Source organism: Panicum virgatum, chromosome 6N (assembly GCF_016808335.1).
Source record: "Panicum virgatum strain AP13 chromosome 6N, P.virgatum_v5, whole genome shotgun sequence".
Classification (NCBI taxonomy): domain Eukaryota; kingdom Viridiplantae; phylum Streptophyta; class Magnoliopsida; order Poales; family Poaceae; genus Panicum; species Panicum virgatum.
Window position 1 is genome coordinate 46,999,209 of NC_053150.1, and position 12,737 is coordinate 47,011,945.

Below are 12,737 nucleotides of genomic sequence, written 5' to 3' on the forward strand. Positions count from 1 at the left end.
AATATGAAGACCTGTGTTGCGATCTAAGTTATCATTAACCTGCTAGTTACCTAACAGAATGTAAGCAAATAAAATAGTCCTGTTACCAGTTTGAAATTAACAACTTTAGACATTAAACAATTAACCACTGGTTCATGTGCTTCCAGTGGTCCCCTCAAATGGCAACAGATCATATTCCTTACTTTTATTTACCAGTCAACAATACAGGTAAATTAAAATGGATTCCTGTTCTACTGGTATATCAAATTTGTTTGATTAGCTTTTATCAAGTAGCAAGAGAGTGGCAATTATAAGAATCTGGACAATTTTGGTGAAGGAGCTGCCTTGAATTCATTTACCATTGTGGTTGGCACAACTTCAGCATCGTCTGAAGCATTAAACAAGCATCAACTTTTTTCATTTCACAAGTCAAATCATAAATAAAGCATGCAAAGAAACTAAGCAAAATTATATGACTCCAGAGGCAAGAAGTTCTCGTTACCAAAGCTGCAGCAACATCAGCAATTGAGTTTACAGAGGTAATCATATATACTGTGACCAAAAGCAATGCATGCTTGGACATCAAAAGCTGCAGTGATGGAATAAAAATGCCTTTTGCTGGTAAAGATGGTGACAACTATTTAAACCAAAGAAAAGCATATGATGCTCAGGTGTGAGATCATAATTGCTAAAAATTCAAGGATATAATAATACACATCACTGCTATCTCCTCGAGATGTTCAATACATGATTAAAGTACTGAAAAAAGATGCAACAGTCAAATGTGAAATTCTGTAACATTTTCAGTTTGCACAGTACAGAAAGCAACCACCCCTGCCTTTCATGCTTTGCATCAAGCATGAGACTGGGCAGATATAAACAAGTACATGACAAGCGATTGTTAGCAACACATCATGCGCCAGTTTACATAACTGGGTTATTCCTTTTAGCGTTTTGGTTCCCGGTGCTTGGTCAAGGGTATCACTTGCATGTGAAGCCCTAAAAGCAAGGTGTATAATACATATTAACATGGTTCAAACGGATAACCTTAGCTAGGAGGCATACCAATGATGCCATGATATAAACAATCATAACTGGGTTAGTTTCTCAAGGCATTCAAACTTAGCCTGAGCATGTCCACAGAGACTAGTTGGGCCAAGATTATGACATGGGTCTTTCAAAATTTCTGTAAACCTAGCTGGGCCAATTCAGTTAAACTGGCTCTACAGTGGTTGGGCCAAAGCATATCTATCATAGACAGGCTTTTATTGGGAGATTTTTCCTCATGAACAGACAGACCCCAAGAACAAGACTGAAATAGTTGTTGTTGGTGGCTTATGAAGATAAGTGAAGATAACCCAAGGAAAGGTCGACAGGAAAATGCTCAGAACTTCTCAGGCTGGTTCCAACGGGGGTCGGTACCGACCCCCGCCGGTCGGTACCGACCCGGCTACCGACCCGCGCCGGTCGGTAAGCGCGGAAACCGAGAGCGCGGGGCGGTAGCGCTACCGACCGGCCGGGCGGTCGGTACCGACCGGCGTTGGAGCCGCGCGCGGTCGGTACCGACCCCGCGTCCGGTCGGCTGCCACGCGGCGCTCTGTGATTGGCCAACGTCTGCAACAACAGCTTCACCTCAACGACGACGACGAGTAGATTTATGTAATTTTTATATTTTTATGTAATTTTCTTTATTTTAAATTGTCGTGTAATTTTTATTTCAAATTTTTATGTAATTTCTAAATTTTTAAATTTAATAAAGTAGTTTTGTTGTGTCAATTTAAATCATAGAGCAACGCGTTCTGAAATGGTTAAGTCTGGAATGGAGAAACTGACGTGGCACTGATGTGGCTGTGGGCTGAGGCTGCAGGCTGACTGATGGAGCGCTGGGGTCGAGTGGGCTGGCGAGAGCTGACGTGGCGCTGACGTGGCTGTGGTTGTGGGCTTGGGCTGCAGACCCGCTGTTGGAACCAGCCTCATAGTGATGAGATTGTCAGAGATAGGCCAGAAATTGATAAGTAACAGTTCATTACTCCTTCCAAATGCAAGAGTGTTGTTTTGGAAATCAACATGGGATCTCAAACACAACGATGACGCCTATTTTACATTGCAATATATTACGAAAAATTATAAAACATAGTAGACAACAATATCCGGATGTTTTTAAAAAGGAATGACAAATCTACACTTTGTTTTCATTTCACAAAGTGTTAGTGGCGGCTCCCTAGTCTTTCAAGGTCGGAACTCGGAAGACTAATTCTGATTTGATTCTATTGCCAAATGAAGACTCCGACTTTGTTCCGATCCCCACATATATTTTCCGGAGGACAGCGAGAGATTTCGTTAACCGACTCCATCTGCCGTTGTCGATTGCAGCAGAAGAGAGGGAGATCTGCCGCAGCCCATGATTCCCTGCAGCAAGCTCCGCCGCCTCACGCGCAGCGCCGGCGCCGGCGCCGGCGAGGTGTCCCCGGATTGGGCGTCGCTGGGCCGGGACCTGGTGGAGCTGATCGGGTGGCGGGTGCTGGCCGGCGACCTGCAGGACTACGTGCGGTTCCGCGCCGTCTGCGCCCACTGGAGCACCAGCACCGCCGCCCCCCGCGGCCGCGGCGTCCTCGACCCGCGCTTCCACCCGCGCCGATGGATGATGCTGCCGGAGGGCCACGGCCTCTACCCGGGCCACCCCGACCTCGGCGGCTTCGTCCGCTTCTTCAACCTCTCCACCGGCGCCTTCGTCCGCGCCCACCTCCCGCTCCTGGACGACCACGTTGTCCTCGACTCGGTCGACGGCCTCCTCCTCCTGCACCGCGACCACGACACCGCCATCCGCGTCCTCCACCCCTTCACCGGCGACGTCGCCGAGCTGCCGCCGCTGGCATCCCTCCTGCCGCAGATAGAACCCGACAACTTCTACAGCGAGCTAAATAAGCGCAGCAAACTCATGAGAGTTTGCACTTCCATCACCGCCAGCTCCACTGGGGCCATCACCGTCATGCTGGTGCTTGACCTCCTGCACCGTGTAGCCCACGCCACCACCGGCGACCAACGCTGGACTCTGTCTGCCTGGAATCTCAAGCCTTTGATCAAACCCGTGTCATTCCAAGGCAAACTCTACGCATTTCAGCCCATTCTTCGCATGCGTAAAGTATACATCTATAAGATTAATCCACCATGCCCAAACGCCAACGAGGGACCGTCTCATCTTCCACTGCCAGAGAAGATTGCTGAATGCCCGTTGGGGAAATTTATTTACATGCTGAACTATGTAGAATGCGGCTCGGAGCTCTTGCTAGTTGCCTACAGTGATGCTTCTCATTCAAGGCTGGTAGTCTGCAGGTTTGCAGACCTGGTCGGAGGAAAGAATGAGCCTGTAACGAGCATTGGAGACAACGCCTTGTTCATCGATGAACGTTGTCTCTGTGTCTCGGTCTCGCCTAACAAGGGCAGTAACAGCCTTTCTTCCATTTCGCCTAACTCTATCATCTGCTGCCATAGTTTGCCAGGCAATCCTGGTTTTGTAGGGCTGGGTCGTTTTGGGCAAGACTTGGGTACTGGTATCTGGACACCAGCCAGTGATGGAGACATTTGCCAAAGACCACCGCCTAGCCCCCATACACTCATCCATCATATCTTGTTGCAATCGCAGATATTGGTAAGCCAAGAAATCAACTCTCTGTCTGCTTTTTTGTTTAGCTTTCACAGACTATTTTGAGCGGTGAATTTTCCTGGTGCTAAATGTTACTTCTGAGGAAAAAGAGTTTTTTTCTCTCTCTTTGAATCCAAGCTAACGTGAACCTTGTCTCTGCCTCTACAGGAATAAGGGCCTCATGGTTTGCATTGAAACAGAGCCTATCTGGATGGTGAAGCAAGATCTGCGGCATGCGGTAATTAAGTTTGTGTGCCTGCCACTTTTTTTTTTCTTAACATACTCAACTGGCTCACATTTGCTTGTTTCTCATCGAACAATTTGGGGTGCTGCTTCGGTTCAATGCTTTGCAACGAAGTCAGTTAGCGTTGCTAACTAAATTTGTTACGATGAACTTCAACTTTTGTGATGTTTTGATGCTACAGTGACAATATTGGCTATGATGTCAAAACAGCATATAAATAGAACGACCCTTAATATGTAGTGTTAACTGGCTTGATGTTTTAGTGTTATTCTTATATTTCGTTTGCAATCACAACCTAGAGTTATACACATAATTTATTTGCTTGAAAAAATTAGAGATAATATTATATAACTTTGAGCAACATAATTACTGATAGTTAGAAATTTAACAGCCACATGTGTCTTTGTAAAATATCATAATTGCAAAATAACTTTGACTTATATTATCACACACTCTTTTGTGGGTAACGCATTATGACTATAAGTCTATAATGACAATAACAAAGCTTATATGACACCAAGCAAGTTCTAGTTGGTTAAAAATTAAACCCGATAGAAACCACCAGTAAAGATGATATTTTAAAAGAGTAAATTATCCTATGCGTCATATACTTAATATTATGGAAAAAATATGAAGGGTAAAGCCAGCTATACAAACTTCATTTAACCAGGATAAAATTGACAGCTGTGGAAGATATCGATTGTATTTATTAACTTTTAAAAATCTTCAAAAAGTTTATTTTGCTATATGTAATTATCTTTTATTTTGAACATATTGGTTGTCTTGGTATTTTAGTGTGCTGACATTCATTTCGTCCCTTTTTTTTTTTCTAGGCTTGATGGCATCATCTGATTGGAACAGAGAGCTATGCTCCAGTATTGAGTTCTTTGGATCCAGTTTATGCCAACTATAAAGGGTGTATTTTCAATTGATAGAGATGATTTCAAATCTGAGCTACTTTCAAAAGAAAAGGCTATGCTCCAGTATTGAGTTCTTTGGATCCAGTTTACTATAAAGGCTGTATTTTCAATTCATAGATGATTTCAAATCTGAGCTACTTTCAAAAGAAAACTAGCTGTATTTTCAATTCATAGAGATGATTTCAAATCTGAGCTACTTTCAAAAGAAAACTATCATTCGACTCCATCACCTTTGATGAATTTCCATTCAGATCAATGACTACTGTTCTTTTTTCTGAGGTGTTGTGCCTTGTCACCAGGAGCTCATTGCCAGCAATCAGACACAACATGGCCAGTGAGCAAATGCTACCACCAGAACTGGGATTGCTGCTAGAAACTGCCAAGTCATTGTCCCTTCTTAGTCGTAAAGATTTCTCAGTGCTCTTAACCATGATTATGGGCAAGCCATTGTTACAATGGCAAAGTCACATTCGCCTTAGCACCTGAATGCACATAGTTCTATACACATAATATGTAATAATAACAAAGTCCATGGTCCTAGTTTAGGGCATTGATCTGGTAGTTTACTCCTCATTTTTACAAATTTAACTTCAAGGAGTATGCTATATCCACTTTATCCAGCAGAACGGAAGCTGATATGGAATACAGATACATTCTGATCTAGAGCATAACTCATCAATTTCTGGATCCATTTGGTAGAGCTCCCAGGGTCAGACTCCGTTGAGACATTTGAAGAACTGTAGTTTGGGGGGTCAATCCCTCTAAATAGCCACATCAAAAGATATTCATCATTGACACACAGTAATGTGATTGCAAATTCCAAACCTTATCCATCAATAGCATATTTGTCTATTTGGCACAACACTTATCCGAACCTCACATGATCATTGAAACTAAATTATGTTGTGTAGCAACTGTTGTGTTCAGAGAATCGATTACAAAATCATTCCTGCATGCAAGTAATTTTTAGTTAACCAAATTATTTCTAAAACTAGCAATGCCTTGAGCGTGTAGCATATAACATATTGTAACCTGCTAAGTTGCTATTGAGAATTAGGTTTCTGAAATGAAAGATCTGGGCAGATGTAAACATGAAGAATGAATCCACATAATTTCTCACATCGGAACTAATTGTGTACTCATTAAGGAAGGGTGCATACAAAAACTAATACGTGATACATGTAATTACAGCCATGAACAGATACATTAAAACTATAGCCATGAACAATTTCACTGCAACAAGCACATGTAGAGAATACAGATGGAAAACATTAAAATTGCATAGCATGTTCCCAGTTGCGCAATAGGTAACAAAGACTCGACACCATAGTGAAAAACATCAACAGGGCTACATATTCTCAATTTGATCATGTCCATCCATTTTTGGATCTCATATGACATACATCATAGTACAGACAAACTCTTATTGGAACAGGCACAAACCGATAATCAGAAAAATCTAGGGTCGAGGATGACCTGACCGGTAGATCACTCGGCGTCTCCGTCGCCCACGGCACCGGCGGCGGCCAGCTCCTGCTGCTGGAGGCGCTCGAGCGCCTTCTGGTGCGCCCAGGTCTCGATTGTGAGGTCAGGCTTGGCGTTGAGGCCGACGCCGAGGATGACGACGGTGAGGAAAGAGGTGACGTAACAAGGCAGCTCCCAGTCCTCCCACTTCCGCGACTCCCCCGGCGGCGGCGGCGGGCGATTGAAGAGGTACCCCTTGTGCCGCTCCTCGTGCCCCGGCGTCGTCCACCGCCCCGCGCCCTCGCCGCCACCGCGCACGCGGGACGCGGAGCGGAGCCGCGCGCGCAGCATGCCGCCCGCCGCCGCCGCGGCCGTCGAGATCGCCCGCATCGATGTCGCCGGTGGGGTGCGCTCGTGCGTCTTCTGCGAGATTGGGGAACGGAGAAGCTGTGCTGTTGCGGTGGGGACTGGGCTGGAGGTTGGAGAAGCGGACGTCGAGAAGTGAATTGGGCTTGACCGTGCCAAAATGAAATGAGCTTACGGATTGGTATGGGAAAAAGCCCAGTTGATCGAGGTGAGTTGGGCTGGACCAGAGAAGACTTCTGACTTCAGATTCGGGAATTTTTTTTATTTCTTTTTTTTTACGATTTTGCAGAAATATATTTTAGGGTACATAATTTGCAGAAATAGCTGGCTGCCGCCAGTTGAAACGGCGACAGCCAGTTGAAACGGCGGTATGTCCGGAAAACGCCAGATGAGACAGTGATTTAACATACCACCAATTGAAACGACGGTAGGAGAAAAACCTCTAGTTGAATAGGCGGCAAGCACTCTGGGTCCCTGACATGCTGACACCCTATGGCCCCACAAAGCATAACTCCAATTCAATTGGTGGAATGGTGGGGGCCGACGGGCTTCCCCCAATTCAAACGGCGGTAAGGGGCTTCCGCCATTTGGAGCGGTGGGATCATGGGCTACCGCCAATCCATTTGGCGATAAGCGTCTGACCCCTATAAGAGGCCAAAAAATGGCCGTAAATGCCATAAAAATTCCGAAAAAAAGAAAGAGGGGGAGGAGAGGAGAGGGTAGGGGTGAGAGGGGAGGGGAGAGGAGGCCCTGGCGAAGCCCTGCCGGATCTGCGCTTCGGTTAAGGTATTTTTTCAATATGTCAGTCTATTTTGGAGATCTTATTTTATGCAGATATTTTATACAATGTGATTTGTGTATATTAGTTTTTAATGACATATAGTACACTAGATGAGATATAGTAATAGTATGTATTAGATAATAATAGTTATAGTTTCGATGACATATAGTACACTAGATTAGATCTTGTTATAGTTTTTTTTGGCTTCAGCTTAGAAATGTGTTGTTTTCAGGCTTGGTATATATAATATTGAGAAGTAGTAAATTGTTATACTTATCGACACATAGATTAAAATATAATTAGTAATTCAGGCCCCTGTAGTATTATTTTTTTTAGAAAATTTTAGTAATTCAGACTGTCTTATTTAAAATATTGTTGTTGGCAGGCATGTCAGAAATCTATGTTTCCAAGTGTTTTATGGGTTAGGGGAAGTTTGTTATGGTCCTCAAGGGGTAGATCTGTCTGAATTTAAGTCGATAACAAAAGTAGTACCTAGAGCAAGAGAGAGGACTTGGGGTCAATTTGCAAATGGTTATTTAAGGTTTTTTGTCTTAATGAAGAGGAACATGAGCTGTCCGTCAGGGCAGTAATTAATCGAAGTGAAGTACTGTTTTGGGAGTTGATGCCTTTGGAAGAAACACATAACTGGAGGGACTATGTGAACATTGCTACTCATCGTGGGTTACCACTAGTGTTGTTTGTTCAAGCTTTTGACAAGGGTGGATCTAGTAGTCAAATAGAAGAGGAAGTCCATGTCCACCAAGATACAACCTAGTGTAAGCATCTAGGCCCTCAAGGTATGTTTTGGTGATTAATGACAACCATTATTGTGACTAATGAGTTTGTGCAGCTTAATAGATCATTATCGCTCATTTGGTCATATGTCAAAAGAGGCCCCTCATTTCATTATTCAAAAAGGCGATCTCGGTATTCAACTCAATTTTATGTCAAGACTAAGGATCTTTCTAGTCCTAAGTGTCATAAGGTTGAGAAGGACACTTAGGTTAGTATAGGTTTTACAGTTTTGTAGTGATCGCACTATTAAGAGGGGTTAAGGCTAAGTAACTTGAGCATGGACATGATCATTTGAAAATGGATGCACACTATGGTCACTCAGGTTTCTAGAAGTTCAAATAAGTGGTTCTCAAACTATATCTCAAGAATATTTGGATTTCATTCAAGACTCAAATCAGAAAAGACAAAATCAGAAAAAGTCTATACACCGGTTTAACCGACGCTCTCAATTCTCTATACGTCGGTTAAACGAAGTCAGCAGAGTCTGGACAAATTCAATACACCGGTTAAACCGACGTGTTTGAAATTAACGTCGGTGCATTAGTCCAGAGTTGGTTTTTCCAGGGTATTTCAAGTTCTATACACCGGTTAAACCGACGCTGTTTAAATCAAGACGTCGGTGCAATTGACCAGTGAGATGGTTTTTCAGAGGAATTCAAAAGTTGTACTCACCGGTTAAACCGACGATAGGTTTGAGTTAACGTCGGTGCAGTTGTCCAGAGACTTGGTTTTTTTTTTCAGTTGATCAGTGGACAACTACACTCACCGGTTAAACCGATGATACGTCGGTTAATCTGCCCAAGTGGTAACGGCTAGTTTTTCAGAAGTGGCAGTTTACATTCACCTGTTAAACCGACGATGACTATTGGAGGGACGTCGGATTAACCGGCGCTACGCAGTTTTCTGGCAGTTTTTCTCTAACGGCTCTATTTGTGTGAGCTGCCTATATATACCCCTCCAATGGGTCATTTCGCCCACTCTTGACACCAGGCAACATCCATACACTCATACTATAGTCAAGAGCCACCTTGAGCTTCATCATTTACATACTTGTGCATTCAATCAATCAAGAAGCAAGATTAAGAACTTGAGTAGAGAGAAGCTAGTGTGCATCCGTTCTTGGTGATCGGTTCTTGCTCAAGTGAAGGCCTTAGCTTGTTACTCTTGGTGATTGGCATCACCTAGGCGATCTTGGTGATCGAGGTGTTTCTCGCGGAGCTTGCCAAGGATTGTGGGAGCCCGGAGAAGAAGATTGTACGTGGCTTGATCTCCACCACACCTGGATGGTGAATGGAGACTCTTAGTGAGCGCCCTCGTCTCGGTGACTTGGGAGGTGACAATACTCTTTGTGAGTGTCACAACGTGGATTAGGGGTGTGTGCCAACACATCGATACCACGGGAAAAAATCCGGTCGTCTCTTGTCCACTCTCTTTATTCAAGCATTTTCTTTCATGCAATTTACTCATGTGCTTGACTTAGAGATCATAACTTAGCTCTACCTTGCTAGGCTTTATTTTGTTTTTATCTCTCTTAGCTTGTGTAGGTAGCTTAGTTATCCGGTTGGTGAATTGGTGCCCTACTAGCATTGCATAGGTTAAGGTTGCTTTACTTTGTTTTAGAAATTGAAAAAGGCCCAATTCACCCCCCTCTTGGTCCATCGATCCTTACAATTGGTATCAGAGCCTCGTTGCTCATTTGGATCATTAGGCTTCATCGCCGGCGAACGTCGTGAAGTACACTGGGGATACGAACCCCGGCGTGTGGCTGGAGGACTACCAGCTTGCATGCCAGGCCGGAGGAGCAAGCGACGACCGCTTCATCATCCAATACCTCCCCATTTGCTTGGGGGAGAATGTTCGCGCTTGGCTGGATTTCTTGCCCGCCGACTCCATCGGCAGCTGGGCAGATCTCCGAAAAGTGTTTATCGGCAACTTTCAAGGCACGTACGTACGCCCTGGCAACTCTTGGGACCTCAAGAACTGCAAGTAGGAGCCCAGCGAGTCCCTGCACGACTACATCCAGCGCTTCTCCAAGCAGTGCAACTCACTGCCGGGCGTCGTCGACGCCGATGGCATCGGCGCATTCCTCAACGGAACGCACTGCAAGACCCTGGTCCACAAACTAGGGTGCCAGAAGCCGCGCACCACGCCTCTGGCGAGGAGGCGGTCGGGGCAGTCTTCGAGCGCGACCAGCACGCGGCGAAGGAAAAGCGGCGTGACCGCAACATGCCTTCCTGGAGCCGCGAGGACAGGAAGAACTAGAAGAACCGCCGACCTCCCGCCGCCGGCGAGGTCGCAGTGACCGAGCGCCAAGACAAGCGCCCGCTGTAACGTCCCGCCTCCCCGAGGCCGGGCCCGCTTACATCTGGCTGCTTTCTAGGACATAGACTGTCCTCACAGACCAACACCAGTCTTTTCTACACACTTTGTCCTCACTCATGCGCACCCGGGAATAACTTCCCGGTCGGTCACCCATTCCCAAATTGCTCCGGGCCAAGCACGCTTAACCTCGGAGTTCTTTGGAGACCTGCTTCCGGAAAAGAAATTGCAACTTGTTGGTATGAGTATCCTATTAATCCTATTAAGCCCTGGGCCGGGGTGTCACATACTCACCCCCTTAAGAGACCGACGTCCTCGTCGGTCAATCCCAAGCCAGGAACGTCCTCTCTTGGCCACGTCCCGTACGTCCAGTGCCTGCAGCCCATGTGCCACGTCTGTGCGTCCAGTGCCAACGGTCCCTGTGCCACGTCCGTGCGTCCAGTGCCAACGGCACATCCCAGATGCCCGCGCACTGACCCGCCACGCGCCCGTGCACATGTCGGTGGCATCTGCGCCCCCACGCGCCCGTGCTCATGCCTCCGTACTTACGCCCGTACGTGCCCGTGAAACCTCGAGAGTCGGCTCTGATACTATTCTGTAACGTCCCGCCTCCCCGAGGCCGGGCCCGCTTACATCTGGCTGCTTTCTTACATCTGGCTGCTTTCTAGGACATAGACTGTCCTCACAGACCAACACCAGTCTTTTCTGCACACTTTGTCCTCACTCGTGCGCACCCGGGAATAACTTCCCGGTCGGTCACCCATCCCCAAATTGCTCCGGGCCAAGCACGCTTAACCTCGGAGTTCTTTGGAGACCTACTTCCGGAAAAGAAATTGCAACTTGTTGGTATGAGTATCCTATTAATCCTATTAAGCCCTGGGCCGGGGTGTCACACCCGCCGAGAAACGACCACTTCAACCAGCTCCTGGAGAAGCCATGCACCAACCATGGCTATTGTGATATGATGAAGCGCCTCCTCCACAGGCCAGCCAAGACCGACGGCGACGACCGCGACAAGCGGCTTGACGCCGGCCAGGACAAAGAGAAGCCAGCGGAGGGAGAGTTCCTGGACGTGGATTGGTGCTTGGTGATCATCGGCGGCCTGGAGGACGAATGCTCCAGACGACTGCAGAAGGTTCGACTCCACAAGGTATGTGCTGCCGCAAGTTCCATTCCTAGAAAGTTAAAGTGGGCATCCACGCCCATTGTTTTCGATTAGGACGACCATCTGGCCAGCATTCCTCGGCCTGGGAGCTACCCTCTCGTCATTGACCCTGTGATCAGCAACATGCGCCTGTCCAAGGTGCTGATGGACGGGGGTAGCAGCCTCAAAATCCTCTATTTGGAAACTCTAGAAGCCATGGGAATCCCGCAGGGCTGCTTGTGAGAGTCCCTCTTCCCCTTCTACGGCATCCTGCCGGGCATGAAGGCGTACCCGGTCAGCAACATCGACTTGCCGGTCACGTTTGGCAGCAAAGCCAACTTCCGCACCGAGACCCTCACATTTGAGGTGGTGGACTGGAAGGGGATTTACCATCCCCTCCTCGGGCGTCCTGTTGGCGTTTCTTACGCTCAATAAAATATGGATTCCGCAAGCACACAAAATCACCGCTGTAGCACTTCACCTTGGAGTATTCCAGGGTATCGTATATTACCTCAGGAAAGCACTATGGTTAAAGGGTATCGAAGAATCGAATGACAAACTTTACTAGGGATATCAACCGGCTAACTTAGTGGGGGTAAGCCTGATATGATAGGATAAGATAATGGCCAACGATGACTGTTTGACACAGGAGACTCTAATCCTTAGAGAGGTAAGCAGCTGGGAGGACAACGAGCGAGAAAGACCCCTAAAACACTTCTAAACTATCGAGCTAGCCTCTCTAGACTAAACCTTGCTTCTAACTAGTTATCGGGAACCTAGAGCTTACTTCGACGGCTGGAAGAGGAAGGACTTCAGAAAGGGATGAGAAGGGAGTCCAACGGCAACCTGCAACTACTGCTATGAAAACACCCGAACGTGGTGGACTACAAAGAACGGATAGGGCTGTCACCACCTACCGACTACCACAACGGTTCCGTGGGGTGAAATACACTTTATAGCTAACACTAAGACTAGACACCACGTCTGTACTCGGTGTTAGGATTTCTCTTGTTGCGAACAAGAGAAATCCCTCTCAACCGAGAGCACTAACTTGAGATACTCTAGTCCGGGCGAGAAAACTC

The 12,737-nt window shown here is 46.5% G+C and overlaps 2 protein-coding genes across 2 annotated transcripts; one reads left to right on the forward strand and one right to left on the reverse strand.

Moving 5' to 3' along the window:
* Positions 1–2,323: 2,323 nt before the first annotated feature.
* On the forward strand, positions 2,324–5,371 carry LOC120679627. The gene is made up of 3 exons (XM_039961263.1): positions 2,324–3,628; positions 3,791–3,860; positions 4,700–5,371. The coding sequence occupies exons 1-2, from the start codon at positions 2,381–2,383 to the stop codon at positions 3,794–3,796; spliced, it is 1,254 nt and encodes a 417-aa protein (XP_039817197.1). The 5' UTR covers positions 2,324–2,380; the 3' UTR covers positions 3,797–3,860; positions 4,700–5,371.
* A 643-nt stretch (positions 5,372–6,014) lies between these two features.
* On the reverse strand, positions 6,015–6,733 carry LOC120679628. The gene has a single exon (XM_039961264.1). It carries the CDS (start codon positions 6,638–6,640, stop codon positions 6,275–6,277), a length of 366 nt encoding a protein of 121 aa, XP_039817198.1. The 5' UTR covers positions 6,641–6,733; the 3' UTR covers positions 6,015–6,274.
* Positions 6,734–12,737: the final 6,004 nt, after the last annotated feature.

What these genes read in the sequence shown, in the direction of transcription:
- LOC120679628 (XM_039961264.1), bottom strand. Translation starts at nt 6,640, where the DNA reads ATGCGGGCGATCTCGACGGCCGCGGCGGCGGCGGGCGGCATGCTGCGC.
- LOC120679627 (XM_039961263.1), top strand. Translation starts at nt 2,381, where the DNA reads ATGATTCCCTGCAGCAAGCTCCGCCGCCTCACGCGCAGCGCCGGCGCC.